The 27163-nt window shown below is 37.2% G+C and overlaps 1 protein-coding gene across 2 annotated transcripts; it reads right to left on the reverse strand.

Moving 5' to 3' along the window:
• Positions 1 to 826: 826 nt before the first annotated feature.
• On the reverse strand, positions 827 to 27163 carry tspan14 (tetraspanin 14). Of its 2 annotated transcripts, XM_012966456.3 has the most exons (10): positions 26702 to 27163; positions 17520 to 17611; positions 12467 to 12568; positions 9258 to 9308; positions 8696 to 8842; positions 7342 to 7512; positions 6526 to 6651; positions 5993 to 6037; positions 5322 to 5441; positions 827 to 4481 (listed from the first exon to the last, which is right to left on the reverse strand). In XM_012966456.3, the coding sequence occupies exons 3-10, from the start codon at positions 12545 to 12547 to the stop codon at positions 4410 to 4412; spliced, it is 813 nt and encodes a 270-aa protein (XP_012821910.1). In that variant the 5' UTR covers positions 12548 to 12568; positions 17520 to 17611; positions 26702 to 27163; the 3' UTR covers positions 827 to 4409.

Genomic DNA, 27163 nt, shown 5'->3' on the forward strand with positions numbered 1-27163 from the left:
GCCATAGCTATACCACATAAATAATGCATAACATTTGTTCTGTGATTTCAATGTTATCAGTATTGTTAAAATGAAGATTAACTATCTGTACATTGAAAAAGCCAAAAATTTCCATGGGTGGTACACTGACTAATGGTTCACAAAGGAAAGGGCTAATCTTTGAAGAAAGTCCATGCATCCATCATTCCATGTGTCAGCACTGCAGGGTAGTGGTGGTGGTGGTTGTTGAACCAGCATTCGATTGCCGCAGACTATAACAGATTTTTTAAAGCCGGTTAAAATCTAGTATCATAAATTTACAGTCCTAAAAGGGTCCACAAGGGAGACAATGAGTTAAGCTCAAGATGGAACAAGACATTTTGAGTAGAGATTCACTATCAGCCAACTCTTCAAAGTTGATGTAAGAAATTAAGTCATTATGGGTGTTGAATACTAGTTGACGGTGTCAAATCCATGCCCTGGAAAATTGGGGTAACTTTAATATTAGGAATATGTCCTCATTGTTTTATAAACTTGGTACAGCCATTTGCTCTAGTAGATTAATATCTGTGACAGAGTAACCAAAGACATAAATCATAATGCAAGTTTTCCCTTTACGTTCTCCATAGTGAAAGATGTAGGCTTGAAAGTAGGTGTCGCTAAACAGAGAATGGCTTCTCTGCTTAAAGAATCTTGCTGTCAGGTCCTGCAACCTGGAGTGTTGTGGAAGGAACCTGCAGGTCAGTTACGCCATTAAAAAGCTATATACAGTATAGAAATACAAACAAAAACTGGATGTACAGTAGCAAATGATTACACGATCCTACATCAATTACAAGAAAAAAAATTACGAAGAAAGTTTTTTTTTTTATTGTACAAATAACATACTGGCTTGGACACAGTGAAATGCAGAATGACACATTTTGAAAGTCCGGGGACACTAATATTTGTGAACAGAAAAGACAATGTACACCACATCTTCAGTGTTAAAACATTAGTAGATTGCAAAGCCACTAATGAAAATTGTAAACATTTTACAAACGCTGAGTTTGTAACTTATAGACACAGTCTAGAAAGAGAATACAATTTAGACAAATGCACAAAGTAAGACTATCCATTTTAGTACAAATAGTATAGTTTTAAAACTTTTTAAAAATATTATTTACAAATGCATCTGTAGCAAAAGTCAAGCACCAGCAAAAATGACACAATGTGTCTCTATGCTGAGAGGAATATAGCTCAAAAAAATAATTACCCAAAGACACTCTGGGCCTCATTTACTAAAGGTGCCAAGCTTAAAATACAAAAAAAAAATCATCACAACTCAACATTTTTTTCTGCGTCTTTTCCATAAAATTCCAGTGACTTTCTGCCCATCTAAAATACAGGTAATCCTAAATGTCACACAAGAGGGGCATCCAATGCCTGGAAAAAGGTAGCTGTAAATGGCAGGGTTTGTTTGCACCTAATTTACATTAACAGGCACAAAGATTATATTGATTCTAGATGTGTTTAACATTCATACCTGTGCATATGTTCTCAGTCTACAACTACATTTGCCAATAATAAACACTCCTAATATATGTGCAGCACACCCTCTGAAACATAATATGCCTGTATTGAACATTACACATTAGCAAGTTACTGCATTCCAAAGGGCTTCAGTAACCCACAATGCTAATGGAATGTTACTGCTGATGTTGGCAATGTGTTCATAGAAAGCTCTGTTTTGCACCTAAACATAGGCAGTGCCTGTAGACTTTGGACTTGATTGACAGCCCCATGATAACTGCATATACATATTTATCGTTAGCTTTAGGGAACATACACAAGAGTAAATAAGGCATTAACTGAAAGAAACCCACTGAAGTGTGCAGTCACAATCTATCCCTAATTGCAAGTACTGCTACCTGCAAATGTTGGAGACTGCACCTGAGATGGGCAAAGAACACAGTTATATGTGCATATACCCAAAGCTGCAGTCTATGGAAACAAGGCTATTCCTTAGCAGTTATAAGCATTGCTATTTCTCTCTTTTTTTTTTTTAATTGCTGAAAATGTCTGTTATTGAATAACTGGGTAACTTAAAAATCAACCATAAATAGTAAACACCTAGGGAATACATAATAGGGTATATTTAGAAGTGTGTAACGTGCTGCTCACCAACCCCTTGGATGTTGCTCTCAGTGCCCCCAAACCAGGTAGTTATTATTTTAATTTGTGCCTCGGTGGCAAGCTTTGGTTGAATAAAAACGAAAAAAGATTTACTACCAAATAAAGCCTCTTGTAAGTTGAGTGTGTTCATAGAGGCTACCTAATAGGCAACCTTAGTTCTTATTTGCCACTTCCATGAACTTTTAGGATACTTGTTGTTGCTCCCCTAAGTCTTTTTACATTTGGCTGTGGTTTACGAGTAAGAAAGATTGGGGACCCCTGATGTAGATAGTGCTATTCTAATGCAATGTGCAATTGGTCTTTATTTTTTATTCTTATTCTTTAACTTCTTGTTCAGCTCTCTGGTTTGGGATTTCAGTACCTACTGGTTGCTAGGGTCTAACTTACCCTAGCAAACAGGCAGTAGTTTGAGTCTGAGAGACTGCAATATAAATAGAAGAGGGTCTGAATACAAAGATAAAGTATAAAAAATAACAATAAAAATTTGTTTTTTTGGCTGCTGGGGGGTCACGATTAATTAAAAAAACTATACAAATAAAAAAGGTAGACCAATTCAAAAAGTTGCCAAAAATTAGCCATAATATAACATATTAGAAGTTAACTTAAAGGTGAACCACCACTTAAATAGGTCTACAGTCTAGAGTTGTAAAACAATGATTTTATTTTCAGGGTTAGTATGGCGTAAATAAAATATACAGGAGCTGTATAAACATGCTCTCTATGTTCCACCAAATGTACACTGTTTTTGCTGCAAAATGTTTGGCAGGCTTTTATAAATATACCCCAATACGTGGTTAATTTCAAATTTCAGTCAGATGGCTGAAGTGGGCCCCATAGTTTGTTTACTACAAACAATATCTTCAAACGGGGCTCTAAGTCAGGACCAGCTCATTTAGAACTTGACACAGGAGCAAGCCCCTTCCTAGTTATACAATAAATGTGTATTTAGAAATGCCATGCTGAATTTGATCATGCTGGTGTATGGACAATACATTTCCAGCCTAAGCCTGAATGCAAACTGTTATCAAATCATGAATGTGCTGCTAAAGCCACACAGAGTAAGCGCTGAAATGAAACAATAACTACTCTTAACATTACTGGGGAACCATTTGAAAGAAGTAACTCCAAATGGGCACACAGCCCTTAATGTATGTGTGGATATGCAGGTATATAATATTGTACATATTTAAAACAAATTGTGCTACTAAGTAAAATCTATAGACTTCTGTGAACATCTGTAAAGCAATAGATACAGCTATATTCAATTTTTTCCCATATAATTTTTTTTACAAAATAAACACGTAACTCTACAACAGATTCTCTGGTAAAAGAACATATATCCTGCAATAATATAGTGGGTTTTTTTATATAAAAAAACAAAACAAAAAACAACTCAATGATGTTGACACTGTTGTGTCCTTATATCAACAGAGAATCATGTATTTGCTTTTCACAGTAGAAATAATTCCTTTGGGATAACCTATATTTCTCCAACAGTGAAATACAAAGAACTACAGTCAAATCCCAGACTAATAGCCCTTGATATCTCTTATGTTTAGATTTCAAATTGAGTATTTTTGGGGATTACTTGGTTTTCCTTTCCATAAATAAGATACTTGTGAATGTAATGATTTACAGTAGTAATACATTTTTTTATAGTAAAACATTACTCCTTGACATGTTGGCAAACAAAAGTTATGTTATACCTCTAAAAATCTATGGCAGCATTATTGACATAAGTGAACGTGTCTTAACTTGGTAAGGCTTTGGTGAACTTGTAAATCATTCGGTTTAAAAAAGGTTTAATGACATTGTTAGATGAAGGTAAATGCCTGAGTTCTTTGTCCAGAGAACTCATATGAATGTTTACTGTCCATCAATAAGTAATCCGGGTCGACATATATTCCAGCACTGAAGAAAAAAGCTGAAGGAAAATGTAAAGGCAGAATAGTAGGGAGATTCAGAGAACCTTTCTTCAAAACAAAGTGTAGTCTCTTCTTGGAGAAGTTCCAGGAGGAATAATAAATGACTAGTGGTTAAATATAGTAACATTTCAAGTCTATCCTTTTACATATTGCAGGATGCATGGAAACCCTAGATTAATTACAACGGGTCCTTCTGTGCAAAAGTAGACACTCTGCAGATCTTTATTGATAATGGCAATGTTGAAAAGTCTCTAACTGCAAACAAAGATTTAAAAGATGGGAAAAAATACAGAAAGTCTCTGTAATGACTTTGAACGATGAGGGTCGCCCTTAAAAGCGGTAACCGGCCTTCACTGCTTCAATATCTGACATCAGTGTCCGAGCAAGGTAAATACCAAAAATCTAAAGAAAGTAAGAAATATGCAAGGTCTTACAATTTTACCTACTACAAACAGATTCTACATTTGCTAATCCCACCAAATGATAATGTTTTTTATGCATATGAATCCATAAATGCTAGAACAAAAGTAAACTGTAGCTATTCTAAGATGGCTAAGTTCCTTGGTAACTTCTGTACATATATGCATTATGCTAAGCTGTATTGTTGGTGACAGGTATGTGTTACTGTGAAAATATGCCCAGTTATGTATAATAGTCAGTGTTATGGCCGAGGATTATATATTGTAAGTTAATTTGTCCTGTGGTAGGAACTAGGTGTAGAAAGCATGAAAGTATACTGATTTAGGGTTTTTCTAATGTTTTGTACATAACAATGCAGGGTTTTTTATGTTACTAGCTGTGTTCCACCTGCCACTACTTTCTAGGCGCATGCAATTGGACCCCACTACAAGGTTCTAAATGGCAAACATACAAAAAAGAGAGGGAAATGATCAATGCCCATTCCCTGGATTTTATTGCAAGTGCAAGTACGTACTTTTTTTTTTCTCTCCAAAGAAAAGGGTAGTTATGTAGTTACTAACAAAACAGGGAACCAGGGAATGTAAATATATCAATCTTCTCCTTTTTGTATGTCTGTAGTAAATATGGACAGAACACTCGGATTTCTATTCTACTTTACTTAATTTTGTAGTATTCCCGCAATTCCTTTTGTGCATTAATGTTCAAAACTGATTACCCAGTTTTGACAACCACCCCGCCATTCAGTGCTTCTCCTAATACAGATATTTTTTCTAAGACTTTTAGAACTATAAAGACAAATTTTTATGGTTAAGCAAAACCTACCTGTAAAATTGAGATCACTAGAAAAACTCCAGCCACAATATATATGTTTCTCGGTAACCATGCCTCCAGTGCAGATATACAGCCTTTTGAGAATGTTGTATTTGGTCTCTCGTTGGGCTTCTGGGAAAACAATTACAACAAATTTGCTTTCAAATGCTGTATGAGGTGTACTATGATCTATTCCCATTATATGGACCTTTGGGGATATTATTACTGGTCACTTGTAAAGCGTATCATGAAAGTTGCACATTGTACAGATAATTCTATAGCATTAACAAGGCTCACACTGACATTGACACTGGGTGTCACACAAAAGTAAACTAAGACTTATGCCACACGTGGGGGATTTCTGAGCAGCAGATAAATACAGAATCTGCCCCTACGCTTGAATCAGTGCTCTTCTTTGTCTGCACCTGGAGACACTGTCCGGTGCTTAGCTTACTCACTATCCTTCCTGTTTGAAAATAGAATTTTATGCAAAAAAAAAAAATGCAAGCATTAATGTGTGAAATGTTGTTGTGGAAATGCAGGTTTTATTATGCAGAGCTAAGAGGCCTACATGTTAACTCTTTGCCTTGATACGGATTAAAAAGAATTACTGAAAAAGTCTCCAATTTATATAAAAAAAATAAAAACAGAGAGCATGTATTCTCCAGTACCCCACCACTCACCTTTCTGCGAGCATCATAACCACACTGTGTGTTCACAACTGTTTGCTGTGAAAATAAAGGAATTACATTAAACAATATGAGTAAACGGTCAGATCAAACATGTATTAGAATTACAACAAATTGTCTTTTTCCACAAAAATATTTAAAACATGTACAATCAATACATGAACACATAGCACATAAACTCTAAATTACTTTTGGCTTCACTTCCAGACTAACCTTAGAAAGGTAAAACTATTTTAATAAAAGCCGATTCCACAGACAGAGGAAACCATGAAAGCCTGCCTCCAACTCGCACAGACTATTTCCCCACCACCCCAAACTCTATGGAAAGCAGAGGGACAAATCCTAAAATAAAATCACTTCAATATAATTCTTTACTGTAAAAAAATATACAGAGTTCTGAATAAAAAGCATATGTAAAGGATGTAAATAAATAGTATGCAATTTTTGGGTTACAGAATCTATAAAGGAGTGCATAGGGGCTAGGTGAGCAGGAAAGCATGGATGGAAGGACTGGAAGAGCGACTTACAGCTGGATCAGGAACACAACAAGAAAAAGGAACACCACACCTCTCACGACTTGGATTTTCAACACTGCAGTTGAAATATTCATTTAGGTCCCAGTCATCTGGGGACACAGCACCACAACACTGGTTCTGTAAGTGACACAAAAAATATTAAGATCTTTGTATATGATGCCTTAGGACTGAGTGCGAATACCAGTGTAAAAAAAATACTTATTGGTGTCAAGTGTCTAAAGAGTATAGAACCCCAATCTATTGGGGGGGGGCAAAATATGCAATTCTAAATAACAAAAAAACAGTGGGCCTCTGGTAATCAGGAAGCAAGTCAATGGTGCTTTATTATCAGGCCTGACTGGGTCCATTATCACAGCATTATGTTTATTAGGTGCAGATTGAGGGAAAAAATTGGAAAAGAATGAAGACCTTTTAACGGCCATACTGCTGAACTGCACTCCGCTATAGTAGCGTAACACTCCAATTTGCTTGCTGTGTGAGGCTCAGGTACAGGACTCCCTTTCTGTGCTGCATCAATAGATTCACACTCTATATATGGATAAGGATTTCCATCTGTTTTCATTGCTAAATTAAAAACTTTTCCCATGAAAGTTTTAACAAACTGACACAGTTATAAAAGCTCTGAGTAGAAAAAACTCAGCTCTATGTGACAGTAAGCCAGCACCCTTTAGAATTCTCTCTCAGATTGATAATGAATAAATCTACACATAAGAAATCTGAATTGTGCAGTGTTTTATTTATTATGCACACAAATAAATCTATCTAAGCACATGCATGCACTACCAGTGGTGGTATAACCTCATTTACCGCTTTTTGAAGGGAATCTATGAGGTTCTGCAAGTCAATATCATCTCTGTATGATTTTATATTGTTCTCAAAAAAATCCTTGGCTCGGTCTTTCACCCAGTCCTGGAATAGGAAGGCAAGAACTGCAACAGCGAGCTCCATGAAGAAAATCAAGACTATAGCACCACAAAACTATGAAGAAAACAATAAAAGCACACTATAAATTAATTGAAATATAATAGTCATATAACAAAGCTTAAAGAACACCAGTACTTTTACTAAATGAGAGTAAACAATGACTTAAAAGGGTGGGGTTATCTTCATAATAAAATGTATCTGTTCTGGAACCTGTTCTGATGCAGGGGACCACCAACACCACCTCTCAATCCTCCTCAGTGTGGCTTACATCACACATAGTTTGGATGCAGCCTATTTCCAGTGCTGATGCACATCAGGGCTTGAGCAAGCTGTGCCTAAACTCAGTGCAACATTTTATTACGAAGGTGATCTACCCCTTTAAGCACAGGTAGATTGCACAGTGTTAAGCCAAACTATTCCTTCCATTCAGAAAGTTCATTGTTAATTTGTTAAATTCACTAGATGCCGGTCTGGGGATCTTTCTAACTCAGAGCCATGCTCCCATCATACTAATATTTCCAAAGGCTCCCTTTCCTTGCCATTATACTTCTCATTTTAGGTGCAATAAAGCGGCACTTTCATTTTATAAAAAAAAAAAAAAAATCAGATTTTTTCCAAGCATCAGCTCCACCACCCAAAGAGTTTTAATAGACTGTCTTTTAAAAAAAAAAAAAAAAAAAGTTTCATATATTTACAAAAAAAAGAAATTAATACACACACTCATTCTCATTTAAATGAGATAATATGGTAAATTGCATTGGTGTATTTCTAAGTTTTAATTTTACTTATTATTTAACACCATTACTTAAGTCCTGTTTCATTGGATTTATGTGATGTTTCGTCTTTGCCCTAAATTACCCTAGGAATATTTTATAACATTTGTTAAAATACATATCACTGTATAGCAGACCGTATATTTTTTAAAAACAGCTACTGAACTACAAAGCTACAGCAAACATTTCTGCTGAACACCATCAATTTACTCTTCGTGATCTGCGCCATTTAAAAGAGTACTTTCCCATCCAAATACACTAATAAAATAAGGTCATTTAAACAGTCTCTTTATATTAAATACCGCTTGGCAACGAGTAGCTAAGTCTTTATATAGCATGTACTTATGACTGGAGGGCTTGCTAGTTAAGGCTATGGTTTGTCAAAAGTATGTTCACAACCTCTGTTGGTAGTCTGGCACTATTGCACAAGAGTATATACATCCCCAAGTGGGAGGGTGACTTACAAATTTCAGAAGGCAGATATTTTCTCGTAAAGCACCAACACAGCCAGCAAAGCCAAGAGTAAACATGATGACACCAACCACCAGGACTAGCCACACTGGGTCAAATCCATGGAGACGTGTTACTTTTGTAATATCTGACAATATGCCCTAGGAAACATGAAAACATGTAGTTTTACATATATTAAAAAAGGCATTACTCGTTTGTGCATCATAAAAAAAACAAAACAAAACACAAAGAACATGTCAAATCTAATGACAAGCACCCCAAAGGTGCTATACTTTTAGGACACGTGTTTTTTTTTTTAAATTGCAATAGATTATATTAGACAAAAATCCTAGGTACTACTTAAAGGGGAACTCCTCCCAAAACAGTATTTTTGCATAATAGTAGAAAAAAAAAATATAGCCAAATAACTTTAAAATTCACCATATGGATAAAAGATGTGCTCTAGTCATTACATTTTATTTCTGAAATAATCCAAACTCCAGCAATCATCTATGAGCCCCTTAATGTCCTCATTTGATATTTAGGTACACAAAGACAAAATCATTTGATACTTACTTTTTCACTCCATGCCCACAAACCAACTCCTAAAAGAACCATTCCCGATAGCTAAGAAATAAAATTAGTGTTAGAAATTCTCAGCAAAATGCAACCACACACAACTTATATACTGTGTATATATATATATATATATATATATATATATATTGATTAATTATTTTATTAAAATGGAGTCTATGGCAGATGGCCTTACTGTAATTCAGAGCTTTCTGGATAACAGGTTTCCAGATAATGGATCCCACACCTATACAGGTATGGGATCTATTATCTAGAAACCCATTATCCAGAAAGCTCTGTATTATGGGATGGTCATGTCCCATAAACTGCACTTTAATCAAATAATTCAATATTTTAAAATATATTGCCTTTTTCTCTGTAATGATAAAACAGTACCTTGTGCTTAATCCTAACTAAGATATAATTAATCCTTATTGGAGGCACAACCAGTTGGGTTTATTTAATGTTTACATGATTTCATCGTAGACCCAAAGTACGGAGATTGAAATTATGGAAAGACTCCTTATCCAAAAAAACCCAGGTACCAAGCACTGCAGATAACAGGTCCCATAACTGTACTAAAGTATCTAGAAATTAGTGACCCCACAATCACAATTACAAATTGCCATGGAGGGCACTTCAGCTACAGCAAAATTATCACATTTACTGCAATTTATGTATAAACCACACAAACAGGTTTACCTCAGAAAAGCATATGTATGTATGTATATCTTTATTTATAAAGCGCTACTTATGTACGCAGCGCTGTACAGTAGAATACATTAATACAAACAGGGTGTTAATAAGATAATAGATAAATACAAAGTATAATAATAAATACAGATAAATACAGCAGCAATAAGTTAAGAGTCGAGGACACAAGATGAAGGAGGTCCCTGCCCCGTAGAGCTTACAATCTATATGGGAGGGTAACTAACAGACACAAATAGGCAAATATAAGTGCTGTAGGTCACAGTGGGTGACACTACAATATTGCATATTGCATATACTTTTTTTGTGCTACAACTCATGAATATGAATAAGGGCTTTCTAAACTCAAATGTTTGATATTAAGCACAAAAAATGTGTAAAACTCGAATGTAAAACTTCTGCATCTAAAAGTTTGCGTGTCTATTGTAGAAGTCAATGGGAGTTATCCTAGGCAAAATGTAAGCATGTTTTTCAATTTGAGTGTTTTAGGTGTATTGAAAATAAGTAAAACACAAATTTAATGCATTCAAGTTTTTTTTCATAGTTTTATTCAGTGAAAATATAATGGCTGTTTTATGTGCACATTCTGCGGAATCCAGAATAGGTAAATATGTCTCTCCACTCTAAACTAAAAAAAACCTACAAACCATATCACAACACACAAACATCAAATTAATCTCATAGATGAATGGTCTACTGAACAGTCTGATGCCTGACATTTCTAGGTTTACCAAAAGTAAGTAACCAAGAACAATGCAGATTACTAAAACCCAATTAAACCAGTCCAATCAATCATTTTTATTTTTGGTGGTTAAATTGACAGTTTGAATCATTTTGCTGAAACTAAGGGGCAGATTTATCAAAGTCTGAATGGGTATGATTACAAAAAATTTCTAAAGTTTAGAACTGTTCATACTGTTGACGATAATATCGTTAAAAATGTACGACTTTTTCGTGATCCATTCGTTACTGCACGAAAAAATGTACTTTTCGTTCTTTGCACAACGATAACGAAAGTTTCGGAATTCATTCAAGCTTTGGTATTGTGACTATCTTTTGCCAAGGGTTGGAGCTGCAGAGTGCTATTGAGTCCTATGGAAAGCTTCCAAAATCATGCATTGAAGTTTCAAAGTCAGAAAGGTTTTCACGCCGTTTACGATCGTTCGGATACAAAAATTTTGTACGTTTCGGATTGCACCACAATATTTTCGTTTGACCATGATACGAATTTTCGCGCAATTAATGCACATCAGAAATAATCGCATTTACTCCGAATTTTGCCAAGTGTACTTTTTAACATCCGAAATTCAGACTTTGATAAATCTGCCCCTAATAATGCAAAATGGCTAAAAATGCAATAAAACAACCAAAATAAAATACAAAAGTAAATGCCTAGTAGAATTACTGAATATCCTATTTACATTTTTCCAAAAAAATTTACTTCCTTCACATATATATGTGACCAAGAATTCATAGGAATACATGTTCACACATAGAAAGGGTGTTTGACTGATATCTGGCAATAAAATGAGATGCAACTGAAACAGAAAAACTTCATTTTATAATTTGCCGCCCTAAAACATAGTATAGTAAGTAACTGGCCCACTATATGAAAGTTGGACAGCACAACAACAAATACACAGTAACGGTAAATTGTAGTTAAATGCATACAAAACTTTATTTTTTTTTGTTACTAACCATTTAAAGATTGTTGCATTTTACATGGCCACTGTTACACCATGTAAAAGGGTTTATCAGTTATGTAATGATATATACCCATTTGCTTCACTGAACAGAGGGACACCCATAAGGGAGACCTAATAAAATAAATTAAAAACAACTTGCCTTCCATTTAATATGTCTGCAAGCCACCCCACAATGTTTTTATGAATTGTGAAAGATAATATTAATTAATTGTATATCCAACTCATTGCTACCTTATATAAATAAGATACTAACTGTAGTGGGTGTTTCATAATTGTTTATTAGGTATAGGTATAGGGTATAAGGGGTTTACTTGCTGTGCTTCCTTAACCTAACATCCTTTTCCTACATAACTTAATCATACGGTTTGTCACTGGTGCAATGCCAACTCATACTTTATTCGCCAATTAGACCAGGTAAAATCTGTCAGTGACTCTAAGCACAAATGTATTAGCTGCAGCCAAAGGAAAATGTTAGGTTACGAAACTCAAATTATTAAATATATAAATAACTGTTAAAAAAAATGTGAAAGATTAATTAAACATCTACTACAGCTTAGTGATGTACCCACTTTAATCACCCAAGGGTTTATAAGCAGGTTAAATTAACCTGTGCATAGCAATCCATTTGTCCATATTTGTTGCTAAATCATTGTGTTTTTTCTGCTCTGCCAGTTTTGACAACAAAGTATTATATTTGTTAAAAAGTATATATGTTTACAGTAATACGACTATCAAGTTTTATTATACATAAGTTAATTTATAAGTTAACATTTGAAAATTTGAAAAACTGACCCAGAATATGATATTGTAGCTAAACAGGAGGTACTTATAACAACAGCTGACTTCTGCAGTGCTGTACCGGTAGTAGTGCATGTTTGCAGCAGTTAAGATTACCTGCAATGACAGAAGAGACACTGGATTAAGTAAAACATCTCAAAAATACACCAGCACCATGTCATTTACCTGTATATTTAACACGTAATAGTAACAATTTGCAGTTGGTGTTCATTTTTATTAGTGTTTTTTTTTTAGTTATTTAACTTTATTTTGGGCAGGCCTATAGTTCAGAATTTCAGCAGCTATCTGGTTGTTAGGGCCAAATTTACCCTAGCAACCATTTAAATGAAAGGCTGGGATATGAATAGGAAAGGGCTTTACTATAAAGATAAGCAAGATAAGAATAGAACATTGTAGCCTTAGGGCTCTGGCACACGGGGAGATTAGTCGCCCGCGACAAAACTCCCTGTTTGTGGGCGACTAATCTCCTCGAGTTGCCATCACCTGCCATCCCACCGGTGAAAATGTAAGTCACCAGTGGGATGGCACACGCGGCGGCGGCGGCGCAATCTCGGCAAATCGTCGAAGTTGCCTCACGATGCTTTTTTGGCGATTTGCCGAAATCACCCCGCTGTGTTTGCCATCCCACCGGCGAACAGGGAGATTTGTCGCGGGCGGCTTATCTCCCCGTGTGCCAGAGCCCTTATAGAGCATGTGTGTTTTTTGATGTTGTGGTTAGTGACCAGAAGAAGAAGAAAGCAAACAAAAGAAAAAAATAACTATAAAAAACAAAACCAATGGAAAAGTTGCTCAAAATTAGCAATTCTATAGCCTAATAAAAATTACATTTATGGGTGAAACAACCCTTTAAAAGGATCAACTTTTTTAAAATGGTAATTCCACCCAAAAACTGCTGACAGAAAAAAAAAATAATTCTAAGCAACTTTGCAACGTATATTTACTCAAAATTGTGTTTGACCCTAATCTGACACAACCTCCACCCTCTTCATTTGCATTATTTCTCACTGAGGCTCAAATGAGGAAGTAGGCAGAACACATGGCAGGAAGGAACCTGTGAGTGTGCAAAGTATTGTGAGATTATTTTATGTGTTATAAAGAAATACCCACTCTCCAGAGAACAAAGCAGGAAGGAAGGGAGGTGTCAAATTAGTCAAAATAAACTTACTACTGATCAGTAAGGCAATAGTCTTTCAGCACAGTACAATGTTAGTTGGCGACATTGGCCAGCTTTAGTCAATATGGTTTCCTATAAGCAATTTTTTCCTATTTATTTCTGCTTGGAGTGTGCTATAAGCAAATCATTTCATATTATGACTTTTGATGCAAAAGACCTATGTAGATAATATAAATAAACCAAGCTAAAAAAAAAAAAACATGGAGCTTTTAAAATATATAGCATATAGCAACAGGCATATCAGAACTATTATCTTACAAACAATAAACCAACTCTATTTTAGTTTATGTAATACAATTCCCTGTCATTGCTGAAGTTCGGAGTTCTATAGGTTATGTACAGTATATGTACAGAATAAACCTATGAAGTTCTGCATTAGGTTTATTTCATAAACATAAATGCCACTGATAGCCATTTAACTGAACATATAGCAAACCTAAAGCACATAGACTTTGACATTAATATGGTTTTTACATTGTGGATTTTCTCTATATGAAATGTGCTGGAGTATATTGAATTATTGAAATGTATACAGCCCTTCACCAGACACATTTCAAGTCTCCCCCTTTCATTGATTTGGTGTAACCTAAATTATAAAATTAGAATTCTTAATCCAATATGGTTGTGAAATACTTAGATTTACTGCCAGTCGATATTGGATATTAACATGCTGTAAAATTGCTACTATGTTGTATGTTGTTACATTTTTAGTACCCAATATCTCTGCCCCCTGACGTTGCATCCACCGCTCCTAAATCACATGCACATGAGTGAGTGGGGAATCTTGCTCATTAGGCGCATGCAATGCATGCATGCCTATGATTAAGTACCCATGCGCACAATACGCATCAGGCGTTGTGTTTTTAACAGGAAATGAATAAAAGTTGATTTTTAAATACCTTGGCTGTTCGGTGTGCTGACAAAGCTGTTTTTCATGTTTGGACTGGTCTCTGCTCCCCAGGCTACGGGTTCGGGGCTTGAAGCACCCGGACCACACATAGACTTTGGTGAGATTTAAATTTATATATATAAAAATTTCGTTTGGATTATACTTTGGCGGTACACGTGTCAAGTGGCGGGCCCGGGGTTTATACACCCGGGCCAATAAATGATTTAGGTACAGTTACTGCATAATTTTAATCTCTAATTTTGTATGCTCTAGGTGTCACTGCCGCTATTTATTAGGTTTACTTAGTTATTTGGCATTTAGCCTTTATTTCTTTATTTTTCATTAGGCGCATGCAACCTAAATAACAGCAACCCCCTCCATTGCTAGGCTGCCCGTGCCGGGGGCTCCCAATGCAGACGGCCATGTTGTTTGCCAGGAAAGCGCATAATGAGTGCATCTCCCGCTAGCTCATAATGCGAATGCACTTGATGTAGGAGCGGTGGGTGCAATTCACCCTTAGCTTCACCCGCATAATGAGCGAGTTGTGGCACTCGCTCATTATACTCATGCAACCGGAGCTAGGGCAGCCTAGTTCTGGCGGGGGCTATTTAAAAAAAAAAAAAGAAAAAAGAAAAAACTACTGTTTCCCCCAACCTATTAGCCCACACCTCTGGTGGGGGAATCAATTTAAGGTGATTGGTATCCTTTAGCCTTTATGAGAGAGCAGTCATTCTGGTACCTAACCTAGTGCTATATAAATAAAAGGATATTAACAAAAAAATAACCAGTAAAATCTTAACATGCCAGTCCATATTTCATGGGAGCTCTAAAGACTTATAAAGTTTAAAGTATCTGGCTGCCTGCCTAGAACACAAAATTAAATGCAGACATTTGTTGTCAATTGCCATGTTTTTTTTTTTTTTTTTTTTAAATAAAAATTTTACTATTGTGTGTGGAATTATGAATTATATAAAAATGAGAATTACAGTAAAAATACATCCAATTGTTCAGAAATAGTCATGCTAACTTTGTGACTAGGGCAACTACATGAGGTACTGAAAGAAAGAAGAAGATATGACTAACTGAAAGCAAACACATTCTTAAGCAACAACTGAACTAATTAAGAAGTTCTAACCACACTGTCGTCAGATTTAGGGAAGTCATATATGTTGTCTATGAACTCCTTAAAGAAATAGTTCAGTGTAAAAATAAAACTGGGTAAAATAGATAGACTGCGAAAAAAAGAAAAAATATTTGTACTATAGTTAGGCAAAAATGTAATCTATAAAGGCTAGCATGAACGGATGTCTAACATAATGGGCAAAACTCTACTTCATCCTTTACAGCTCTCTAAGCTGTTAGCGATCAGTAACCAATCATTGACTTGAGGGGGGCCATATGGGACATAACTGCTCAGTTAGTTTGCATTTGAATATGACCTGCATGCTCACAAACGAACTGAACAGTTTTGTCCCATGTGACTCACAGACTAACTAAGAAGTTAGAGAGCTAAAAGCAGAAAGTAGAGTTCTGGCCATTATGTTAGACATCCACTTACTCCAGCCTTTATAGATTACATTTTTGCCTAACTATATTACAAATAATTTTTATTTTGTGCTATTATTTTACCCAGTTTAATTTTTATGCTGAACTGTTCCTTTAAGAACTTGAATAAGTTAGTAAAGGGCACATTTACTTAAAGGAGAACTGAAACATAACAAAGAATTAGGGTAGAAATGCTTTATTGCAGGCTACTATTATACAAAATATTACGAATCGTTAAAATCACATGACAGAAAGTTGAAAATTCACTTTCACTGTGCGCTGCACGCGAGGCCCTCTTAATCCTTCTGCATCCTAATTTGCATATCCAAAACAGTAATCGGTTGGGTATTCGGTTTGTATTGTATGTTGAATCCGAAAATAGTGGATTCGGTGCATCCCTAATCATTATTGTTCTAAAGATTCTGCACATTTGGGCTTTTGCAATTTGTTATTTATATAATATGGAATCAATGAGCCGATGCAGTCCTCAATCTGACAGGAAAGTCAAACATGCTGGATAAACATCTGGCCAATTTTCAGCTAGATATCCGTCAGGTAGGCCAATCAGAGGCCCCACAAATGGGCAGATGAGCCGCCCATTTGCAGCTTAAATCTGCTTGTGTATGGCCACCTTAAAGGAGAAAGAAATTTAAAAACTATGTAAGCTTTATCAGAAATGTCTATGTAAATACAGCCATAAGCACTCAGAGAAACGCTGCACTGGCTTCTCTGACAAAAGATTGTGTCTGTTTTCCTGTGCCAGAGACACCCAGCTCTCTGCTCTCTCCTGCTCCCCCCTCCCTCAAGAATGCCAAGAACTCACCCCCCCCCCCCCTTAGGAATGCGGAGCCAATCAGCAGGAAGCTGACTCATAGTCTTACACACTGAGCATGTACACCGGTCTTACTTTTGGTGCAGGGGTGAGACATTATGGTAAATTTCTTTACACAGCTCAGCATTTTTTCTTCCTGTTTGGCTTCTGATCATCTGAACGGGAGAAATATGGGGAGACTTAAGGGCACTATTGAAACAACAGAAGGTATGCCTGCAGCTTGAGATGAACTCTTTACTAGCCTTTCCTTCTCCTTTAAGTACGTGAACTCACTAGAATTTTCTGCAGTTAACTGCTTTTGTTTATTTCCGAAGAAAAAAAATTTGAGCCACTCTAAAAATGGAAACAGGACAGAGAAACAGAAATGCAAAGTAAACAAACCAAGCATAAAAATGTTTTCATAACCCTGGCTGCTAAAAATAAACAAAACTTTGCAATTAAGGAAATAAAAAAAAAAATCCCCCTGGATTTCGTGACAATACAGTAGAAAACTGTGATTGCTATTTCTATTTGAACAGTAAAAAAAGGTCTTCGCGTCAGCCGTTCATTACAATATACCATATCAATATACCACTGTGTGGCCAATCACACAATAAAGAGAACCTACCGCAGTGGTTCCTGGTTAGAGCTGAGAAATCAATCTTCTAGTTTAAGGTTGCAATAGTTCCATAATGCAACTTCTCTTAAGAGTTGTAGAATCTGTAAAATTAAAGTTTTTAAAAAATAAATTTAATGCAAAATATATTTAAAATGATTTATTTGCAATAGAGAGGGTTTTTATTTTATTTATTTTTTCATATAGGGGCAGCAAACCCTATATAAAAGGCTGCGGATATCAGTTGTCTTGTCGATCGGGCAGGCTAAAAGATTTTGATCTGGTGATGTTGAAGGCGCCCGAGCAAAATCTAAATTTAGGGCTGAATCGGCAGGTGGAGGTAGAATTCTTATTGTTTGTACCTCCATATCTGACGATTCAGCCCTGAACATCAGTGGGGGAAACAAGTGGCCACCTTTAGGTGAATCGTAGACAGAGAATTGTTGTTTAATTATGTGCTACTGCTACATATTCAGTGCTTCATCAGTGCTTCGGGGCATAGATTGGGGTTTTCTATGTTTTCTCATAAAAACACAAAGCAGAAATGGTTGTCATTTTAAATGATATTAAATCATTACTGTTCTCAATTTATTCCATTAATAAGAAAAAGTAGAAGTGTTAAGAATCACCCTATGTGGCTTAAAGAAGTTAATAGGGAAAAAAAGAAAGCTTTTAAGAAATATAAGTCAGAGAGGACAGTAGCTGCATTTAATTAATATAAACACTATAACAAGTGTTGTAACAGCAATCCAGAAGGCTAAGACAGAAACGGAGGAGGAGCATATTGCGGCAGAGGCCAAAACTAACCCCAAAAAGTTTAAGTATCTTAATAGTAAAAAGATGCAGGTTGACAATATAGTGTAAGAATGCAGGTGTAACAATATGGTTACAGTGGATACAGAAAAGGCAGATGTGCTTAACCAGTTCTATTCTTCTGTGTATACAGTAGAGGAGCCAGAGTGCCAAGCCCCACCCAATAGCTGCACTGTTGCCTCAGCTCCAGCTACGCAGTGGTTGACATAGGATATGGTGCTTACACAAGATAAATGTAAACAAGGCACCTGGGCCAGATGGAATACACCCTCGGGTACTGAGAGAGCTAGGGTCAGAATTACAGTGGCCTTTGTTTCTGATATTCTCAGACTCGCTTTCATCAGGTATGGTACCTAGGGATTGGAAGAAGGCTAATGTCATTCCTATATTTAAAAAGGGCGTAAGATCTCAGCTTGGCAATTATAGGCCTATAAGTTTGCCATCCGTGGTGGGCAAGTTATTTGAAGGCTTGTTAAGAGATCACATACAAAATTATGTACTGGAGAATGGCATTATGATCAGTAATCAGCATGGCTTTATGAAGGACAGGTCATGTCAGACCAATTTAATTGCTTTTTATGAAAAGGTTAGTAAGAAGCTGGACAGTGGGGGTGCAGTAGATGTAATCTATTTGGATTTTGCCAAAGCATTTGATACCGTCCACAAATGACTGCTTTCTAAATTAAGGTCTATTGGTCTTAATGAAGTCGTTTACACATGGATAGAAAACTGGCTACAGGATCAGGTACAGAGGGTGGTTGTTAATGGTACATTCTCTACTTGGAGTAATGTTCTCAGCGGGGTCCCTCAGGGTTCTGTACTGGGTCCACTTTTGTTTAATTTGTTCATAAATGACTTGGGGGAGGGTATTATAAGCAATGTATCAGTGTTTGCAGATGACACAAAGCTCTGCAGACCAGTCAATTCTATTCAGGATGTGGCATCCTTGCAGCAGGATCTTGACCGACTAGCAATCTGGGCGGCTAAGGGGCAGATGAGGTTTAATGTGGATAAATGTAAGGTCATGCATCTGGGATGTAAAAATAAACAAAGCCACTTATACCCTTAATGAGACTGCACTAGGCAAATCCATAATGGAGAAGGTCTAGGAGTCCTTGATAATAAACTTGGCTGTAGCAAGCAATGCCAGGCAGCAGCTGCAAGGGCAAACAGGGTTTATACATATAGGCATTACGGTTGAACATGATGGACGTACATCTTTTTTCAGCCTAACTTACTTACTTACTATCAGGGATGTTTCTGCGATGCCGCCTCCCATCCACTCTGTGCCTGCCTTTCTGGCATTGGAGAGTGAGGGGGGGGGCATATTGAAGTCCGGCACTTCTAAAGTCACCCAAAGTTTCAGTGAGAAAACTTTGACCAACTTCGAAAAACAAAGTGTTGAGTGTTTTTCCAATGGCAATTTAAAAAAAAAAAAAAAAAAAAAAACACAACTGCAAACAGTCTCAGATATGACCATCTACATTATTCTATACCTTTAAAGGACAATAGGTTAATATAAATTAAAAGTAAGTCTAAAGGCATTCTTTTTAAGTACTTACTGCATATCTAAATTCCCAGATCCCTGCTTGCTTCTCTGAGATATGGTGCTGGCAGCTTACAGCAGTGTGAAGACTCCAGTGACCTCACTGAAATCTCTGTCCTTCCTGTAGGCTGCCAGCGGCAGCCTTCCTATTCTCTGAGCATGTGTGTAACTTGATCCTGTCTCCTGCTCTGAGCAACACATACCCACCAGCCAATCAGAAGCAGATCTGGCAGAGGGGAGGGGGGAAAGAATGAAACACATGTGCAGTATGAAGCAAGGAGGGAAAGGAAGGGAGAATACCTTTTTAGAGATGGCTGCCTGTTCTAGAAAATGTGAAGTAAGTGTGACTGAGTAAATATTTGATTAGGTGAGCCAAAAGTGTGGCGTTTTTACTAAACAATAGGAGGACTATTGGGCAGTATGCTTTTTAAATTTTGACTTGCATTCTCCTTTAAGAAACAGGGCTTTAAGCTGACCTAGCATTTTCAAACAAGACTTGACTCTAGGACACTGACTGAACTGTACATTAAATTCTGTATGCACTACACATAACATAACTTTTTAAAGGGGAAGGAAAGGCTAAGTCACTTGGGGGTGCTAAAATGTTAAGCACCCCCAAGTGACTTGAATCGCTTACCTCGTACCCCAGGCTGGTGCCCCTGTTAGGAGAAAACCGCACCAGCCCGGGGCACCTGGGGCGATGCGCTTCCTCCTTCCGCCTTCGTTTCGCTGCGACTCGGAGTCCGGCGCATGCGCAGTAGAGTGAAAAAGCTGACTTCTCTGTTAAAGTTCGGCTTTTCACTCTACTGCGCATGCGCGCGCAGCGAAGGAGGAAGCGATAGCTGCTACCCCGGGCTGGTGCTGTTCTCTCCATACAGGGGCACCAGCCCTGGGTAGAAGGTAAGCGATTCAAGTTACTTGGGGGTGCCTAATATTTTGGCACCCCCAAGTGACTTAGATTTTCCTTCTCCTTTAACAAGAGTAAAAGACAATACAGTATGTTGAAAGTGCTTCTAATGACTTATAATGCATTGCTCAGCATTTACTATCATTCAAACCAATGCACAGGTTTGAAAATTGTTTTTAAAAGGTTAGGTAAAATAATATTTTTGTGCAAATATCTTAAAAGGTTTTCAAAGCTTGAGTAAGGAGCAGAGTTTGAACTAAATATAAGACATTAAAAACATAGCATAATGTATTAATATTTTAGTGCTGAACTGTTTATACTGAAAGTATATATAAAACACTAATCCTGAATAAAGAGCAGGTCTATTATTAATTACTGCCATTTTATCTCTTTTTTTTTTCAATACTTCTGAAAATTATTCACTCCAGATAACTGCGAACCTCCTCTATCTAAATTTTTAAAGAACCAAAAAGGCGTTTCTTGGTAGAGATAAAGTGTATCAACAACTCATGCCATAAATATTTTTACATATTCGACAAAGCAGTTGCCTGCAACACACTGATAACAGATTACAAGAAACCAACAACTGCGGAAATGACTTAAAATGAAAAAGAAAATGATAAATGATGAAATAAAACAGGAGGAGACTGTAGCTGAGCTGCAAGATTACTGAAACAGTGTCGTGCATTTAAAAAAAAAACGCAGCACTTTTTAGGTCACAAAATGTGAACTAATAGTCAAAAATTTTCACCTATAATTGTTATTGTGTTTTTTTGGTGAGTTTTGGAAGGGTTTCCCTGTAGATTATGAAACTCTTAAGCTGGAACTGTTTTTTATTCAAACAGTGTTCAATGTTCAATTGCTGGAAGGTGATGCAATCATAAATATACAAGTATGGAATCCCTTATCCAAAAACCCAATCCTTTATCCAGAAAGCTCTGATAAATTGGAAGGCCATCACCAACAGAGTCCATTTTAAGCAAACAATATTTCTTATCAAAATTATTTATTTTCTATATAATTCAGCAGTACCTCATATTTAAGAACTAACCTGCACAAATCCATATTGGTGGCAAATAATCCTATTGGGTTTTTTTATGTTTAAATTAATTTTAGCAGACTTAAGCATGATTATCTAAATCAGTGGTTCTCAACCTTCCTAATGCCGCGACCCTTTAATACAGTTCCTCATGTTGTGGTGACCCCCAACCATAAAATATTCCTAAGACCATCGGAAATATTTGTTTTCCGATGGTCTTAGGCGACCCCCGTAAAAGGGTCATTCGACTCCCAAAGGGGTCCTGACCCACAGGTTGAGAACCGCTGATCTAAATCTTCCTTTCTGTTCCATTGTAAAAGGATGGATGGACTTTAAATGACCCAGCTTTTCATATTGGGTGGTGCACAGATTCTCTTGTAAGCAGACCTATCCTGTCTGGTCCAAACTACTTGCCATACATGTTTAACACTGAGCACAAAAGACAGTCCTGAATCTGCTCTGTAGCACCCTTCCTATATCAGGCTCATTGACAAACAACTGAAGATAACTTTTATAAATCCCACACTCAAAATAATTCTCTTTTTGTACACGTTTTAGTATCAACCTTATTCTTCCTTCCTCCCCACTCTGGCAACAAGACTGTCTTTTTCCTCTCCCCCCCTCCCCTCCTTCCACTACAGCAACAAACCCATCCTGTACTCCAATAACCTGCCTGCCTGCTTCAACTAACACAAACAATGTCAGCAAAAATAAATTCTTAAGTTTTTCCGTTTTGTAGGTTATTTTGCATATACAATGTGTTTTTAAGAGAGATACATTCATTAAATTACAAAAGTGTTTGTAATTTGTAACCCCTAAACAAGTTCTAAAATCAAGCCAAGTCTTATATTGGAACCAGTGATGTGTAGGTCAGAAAAAAAACACAATCTCAACCCACACCCAACCCTAACCTGCAAAATATTGTCATTGTAGGACCCGCACCCAAACCATACCCATGTCTTCCCACGCTTTACTCTTTCTGTGCATGCCTCCGTTTTCAGGACAGAGTGTCTTAAGGACCAGAATAGGAGTGTTGTTCTCAGTCTGAGTAGCACCCAACCCGAACCCACAGTGTTTTCCCAAATTTCAACCCAAACCCATCTGACCTGTAGGCCCACCCTGTTTTCAGGCTAACTTGCACATCACTAATTGGAACACTCACTGCTGAGTTCCAAACTCTCTCTGGAAGCAAAGTCAGCACATGAACAGTTTGTGGATGGGATGCTTATGGGCGAGCAGATGCAGACTAATATCACTATATTTTGGCTACAGTGGTGTTGAGGTTACCTCCACTGAACTCTAGAGCAGAGGAAACTCATGCTCTGGAGTGATAAACTGCATTTTACCATTTTGCAGAAGAATAAGCTATGGGAGAAGCCCAAAGAATGCTAAATGACCGATAAGCAGACTGTAAATGAGGCGAAATATAGATCTCAGGCTGTTTTCCATGGTTTGGCCCCTCGTTCTAAAGAAAGAAACCCTTACAGTATACTTGACAATTCATTGCTTCCTACTTTATGGCAATAGTTCTCTCTTTATACCCCTTGTTGCATTCTTTTAAAGAAGAACAAAAGCTTACTTTGCAGTATCTCCAAATGTTTGTTGGATGCCCACCTCCTGAAATGACCCCTCTGGAGCTTTTGGGGCATCCGCTTTTCTAAACTCACATCACTGCGCATGCACCAAATAATCCCGTCATTTAGCGCAAAGACTGCAGCTCTGTGTGCAGCACTAAGGAGTGATCGCATTGTTATGGTTATACAATATGTTCTTTCCTATTGGCAGAGCAGAGGAGTGAAGAGGAGAGGAAAGTTCAGTGATGACATCCAGGACTATCATGTGATCTGAACGTCATTGCTGGACTCTGGGGAAAGTGTAACCTATTGCACACAAGCAGGGCTCCGATAGACCTTTATTGCACATGTGCATGCCCTAATGAGGAATATTTCAACAAGGAAGGAAAGTTAGCGTTTTTCTAACATGTTTAACATGGATTAAACAGCAATGAAGTTTCATTAAGTGACACGCTAATGGTATGTCATTGCTATCAAAATGGCCTTTCCTTTGAGAGGAATTTGTTTTTTGACTTTCATTGTCCTTTAAGAATGTAATACTTGCTTTACATATGAAGGAATATAGCACAATTAGCTCTGCAGAGGTCTTTATAATACTCCCTTCTGCACTGGTCCCTTTAATGAATGTGGCATAATACTTCCCTTAAGTATTTAAGCAAGAATATACCACAATACTATATACCATTTGTTGCATTGTTTCCTTTAAGTAATGTGGTGTAATTCTTGCCTTACACGTATGCAAAAAAACAAACAAACCACAATTAGCTCTACACCAGTTATTACAGGTTGTAGGCAGTGACGTTATTTATTTACTGTTAGGTAGTATCAATTTTTGGAAATTATTTTTGAAAAAAAAAATTAGACATAGTTTAATATTAATACGCATTTAAGTATTAAAGTGCTATTTTAAAGATCTTATTGCATGAAGGACAGCCCCACACTAGAGTCCTGCATGGAACCAATTTTTGAGACCCAAACCAGCAAATCACATTTTTACATGCTTTAACCTGCTACCCATTCAGAGCCCCAACTGCCTTATCAGCAACCCTATTTGCAACTAGCTGACCACAAATAAACAAGATGTGTGTTACATCATCAGAAGTGTGCGGTGGTAGAAAAAAAAACATATTTAAATGAGTTAAGATATAGATTATAAAAGCTAAGAAATATGGCTAAACCCCAAAAACAGACCTGCATCCTAAACTAGAATCCGAAAAAAAAACTATCCACAACCCGGTATCTTGTAGTTACCCCTGAGTACCTGACCTGCTGCAGGACTCTACCTACACCAATTACGTTTATGGTTACCCTTAATACCATTCCTTAAGGAATCAGGCATTGTTCGTTCCCACTGGTAAAATACTGTTTCATACTAAAATTCAACCCACAAACAGAGAACATAGAAAATGATGGAAAGCACTGGTGTAGTGGACAGCCTTCCCAGATAGGTAAAGGCTGTTATAGAAGAAAAAGGGAGACTACGTTATATTAGTAGCGTTGGCTTTAGAAATAGCTATTCGAGAGTAAAGTGTATGGATACTTTTGGCGATATACAAGGTAGTTTACCTGAGAAATGCCAACTGTAAAAGAAAACTTAAAGAAAAGCAAAGCAAACAGGTTAATAAGTGCAGAAAATTGTCAAATGAAAGACAGCAGGAATGAGATGTGCAGGGTAAAATGAGGATAGCATGGATGGCATACATTTATGAATAGACAGAAAGTAGTTGTGAAATAGAAACAGTGAAGGCCAAATGGTCAGGCTTGCCACCTGTTCAGTAAAAATTCGACTGAAAGTTCGCCAGGGCAGGGACCTTCTACCTCCTGTAACATATTTGCTTAATACACAATGCTTATATTTATTTTTATTTATTGCTGTTTGTTTAATCCCATCTGTACTACATGTGTTATTATACTGTAAAAATGTATAGTGCTGCCTACACAGTAGTACAATAAAAATACATACATATGAAACCCAATATGGTCTGGTGGCCACAGAGGTGGTCAAAACATCCATGTGTGCTTATTGCAACAGTGAAAATTCCGGCACAGAACCATGGCAGGCAGGCAGACCTCAAGGGCAGAGAAAACACCAGCACATATGAGATCCATATCATCCCTTTCAATGTCACTGTGTACATAGTGTTGATTTTCCCAAATACAGGTATCAGACCCACTATCCAGAAAGCTATAAATTACGGGAAGGTCATCTCCAATATACTCCACTGTAATCAAATAATTCAAAATTTTAAAACATTCTCCCCTTTTCCTCTGTTATTAAAAAACAGTACCTTGTACTTGATCCCAACTAGGATATAATTACCCCTTATTGGAGGCAAAACAATCCTGCTGGGGTTATTTAAAGGTTAAATAATTTCTTAAAGTATGGCAATCCAAATTACAGAATCCAGAAAACCCCAGGTCCCAAGCATTCTGAATAACCTGTAATCCACTCAGTGTATCTGCACACAAGCCAACACAGTGCCTATCAGTGCAGATACACAGGGAAACCGAGTGGATCTGCTTTTCTCCGTCTGCATACAAGATGAAGGCAAAGATACGTGGACCCTAGCCCCATATGACATTAGCCTCAGGGTAATGGCAGAAATGGAGATTAGTTGCCTGCAATAAATCTCCTCTACTGCGGGTGACTAATCTGAAAAAGTTTCCCACCCGCAACAATGTAAATTGCCAGTGTGAAGAAACTTTGGACTACTTCACAAAGCCAAATCGGCAGGTATATTTTTTCACCGGCAATTTACAATATTGCCGGTGGAAATACCTTTTCAGGGGATTAGTCACCTGTAGTAGAAGAAATTTATTGTGGGTGACTAATCTGTACATCTGCCACCGCCCTAATAGAAAAGCAATCACAGGAAAAATATCTTTTTCAGCCATAAGGAAGGGATATACACAAGGAGTAAAAAGAAGGGCATTAAGAACAGAAGATAAGAAGCAGAAAGAAGTAGGGTGTACACAAAGGGGATAAGGCAAAAGTAGAAGGAAGTGCATATCATGGATGAAAGGCAGAGAGAACAGGAGAGACATGCACATGATAAAAGGCAGAAAGAAGAAGCACAGAAATGATAAATGACAGCATACTAAAGCAGAACCAGGGCACATACATAGGGTACCAGGCACACGACAAAATACACACGGAACAGCCCAGAATATACAAATGTATCAGAATGTTTCTGTTCCACAAATGGGTGACATTTGTCGTCTTTTTTATCTTAATCACTCGCGTTACATTTAACTACAGTTTCTGGTGGAACAAATGACTGTGTTTTAGTTTAAATACAAACGGCGGGAACTTACCGCACTGCCCCACTATCACAACACTTTTTCAAGATTCCATGGCACGGAGGGAAAAAAAAAAGGCTACAGCAAAAATACCCGGACTAAGCAAACTCTCCCTGTTGAAAGTTACAGCATCCAACCCAAACAAGCAGAACACAGCACGAAGCCCACAGGAAGTAGTCTTCCTACCCCTGCCTGCTCATGTCAATGGGAGGAGCCGCTCGCTTTAGTTTCACATTGATTACGCGGGCAGGGAGGAAGGAACACCGATTACTTGTACGAGCAGGGTCGAAAGGCTGGAGGATTTCCAGCCAAATCAGGCTGTTTTTCAAACTCAGTTGCAGGTGTTAAGTGAGAACCCACCAGTGTACGAATTGGGGCTAGGGTTGGAAATTGCCTTGGGTTTGGACTTTAAAACCCGCCAGTTGTTTTTTTTTTTAACAATATACTCAAACTACAAGAGCACCAAAATGTTCTCCG

This window comes from Xenopus tropicalis, chromosome 7, assembly GCF_000004195.4.
Source record: "Xenopus tropicalis strain Nigerian chromosome 7, UCB_Xtro_10.0, whole genome shotgun sequence".
NCBI lineage: Eukaryota > Metazoa > Chordata > Amphibia > Anura > Pipidae > Xenopus > Xenopus tropicalis.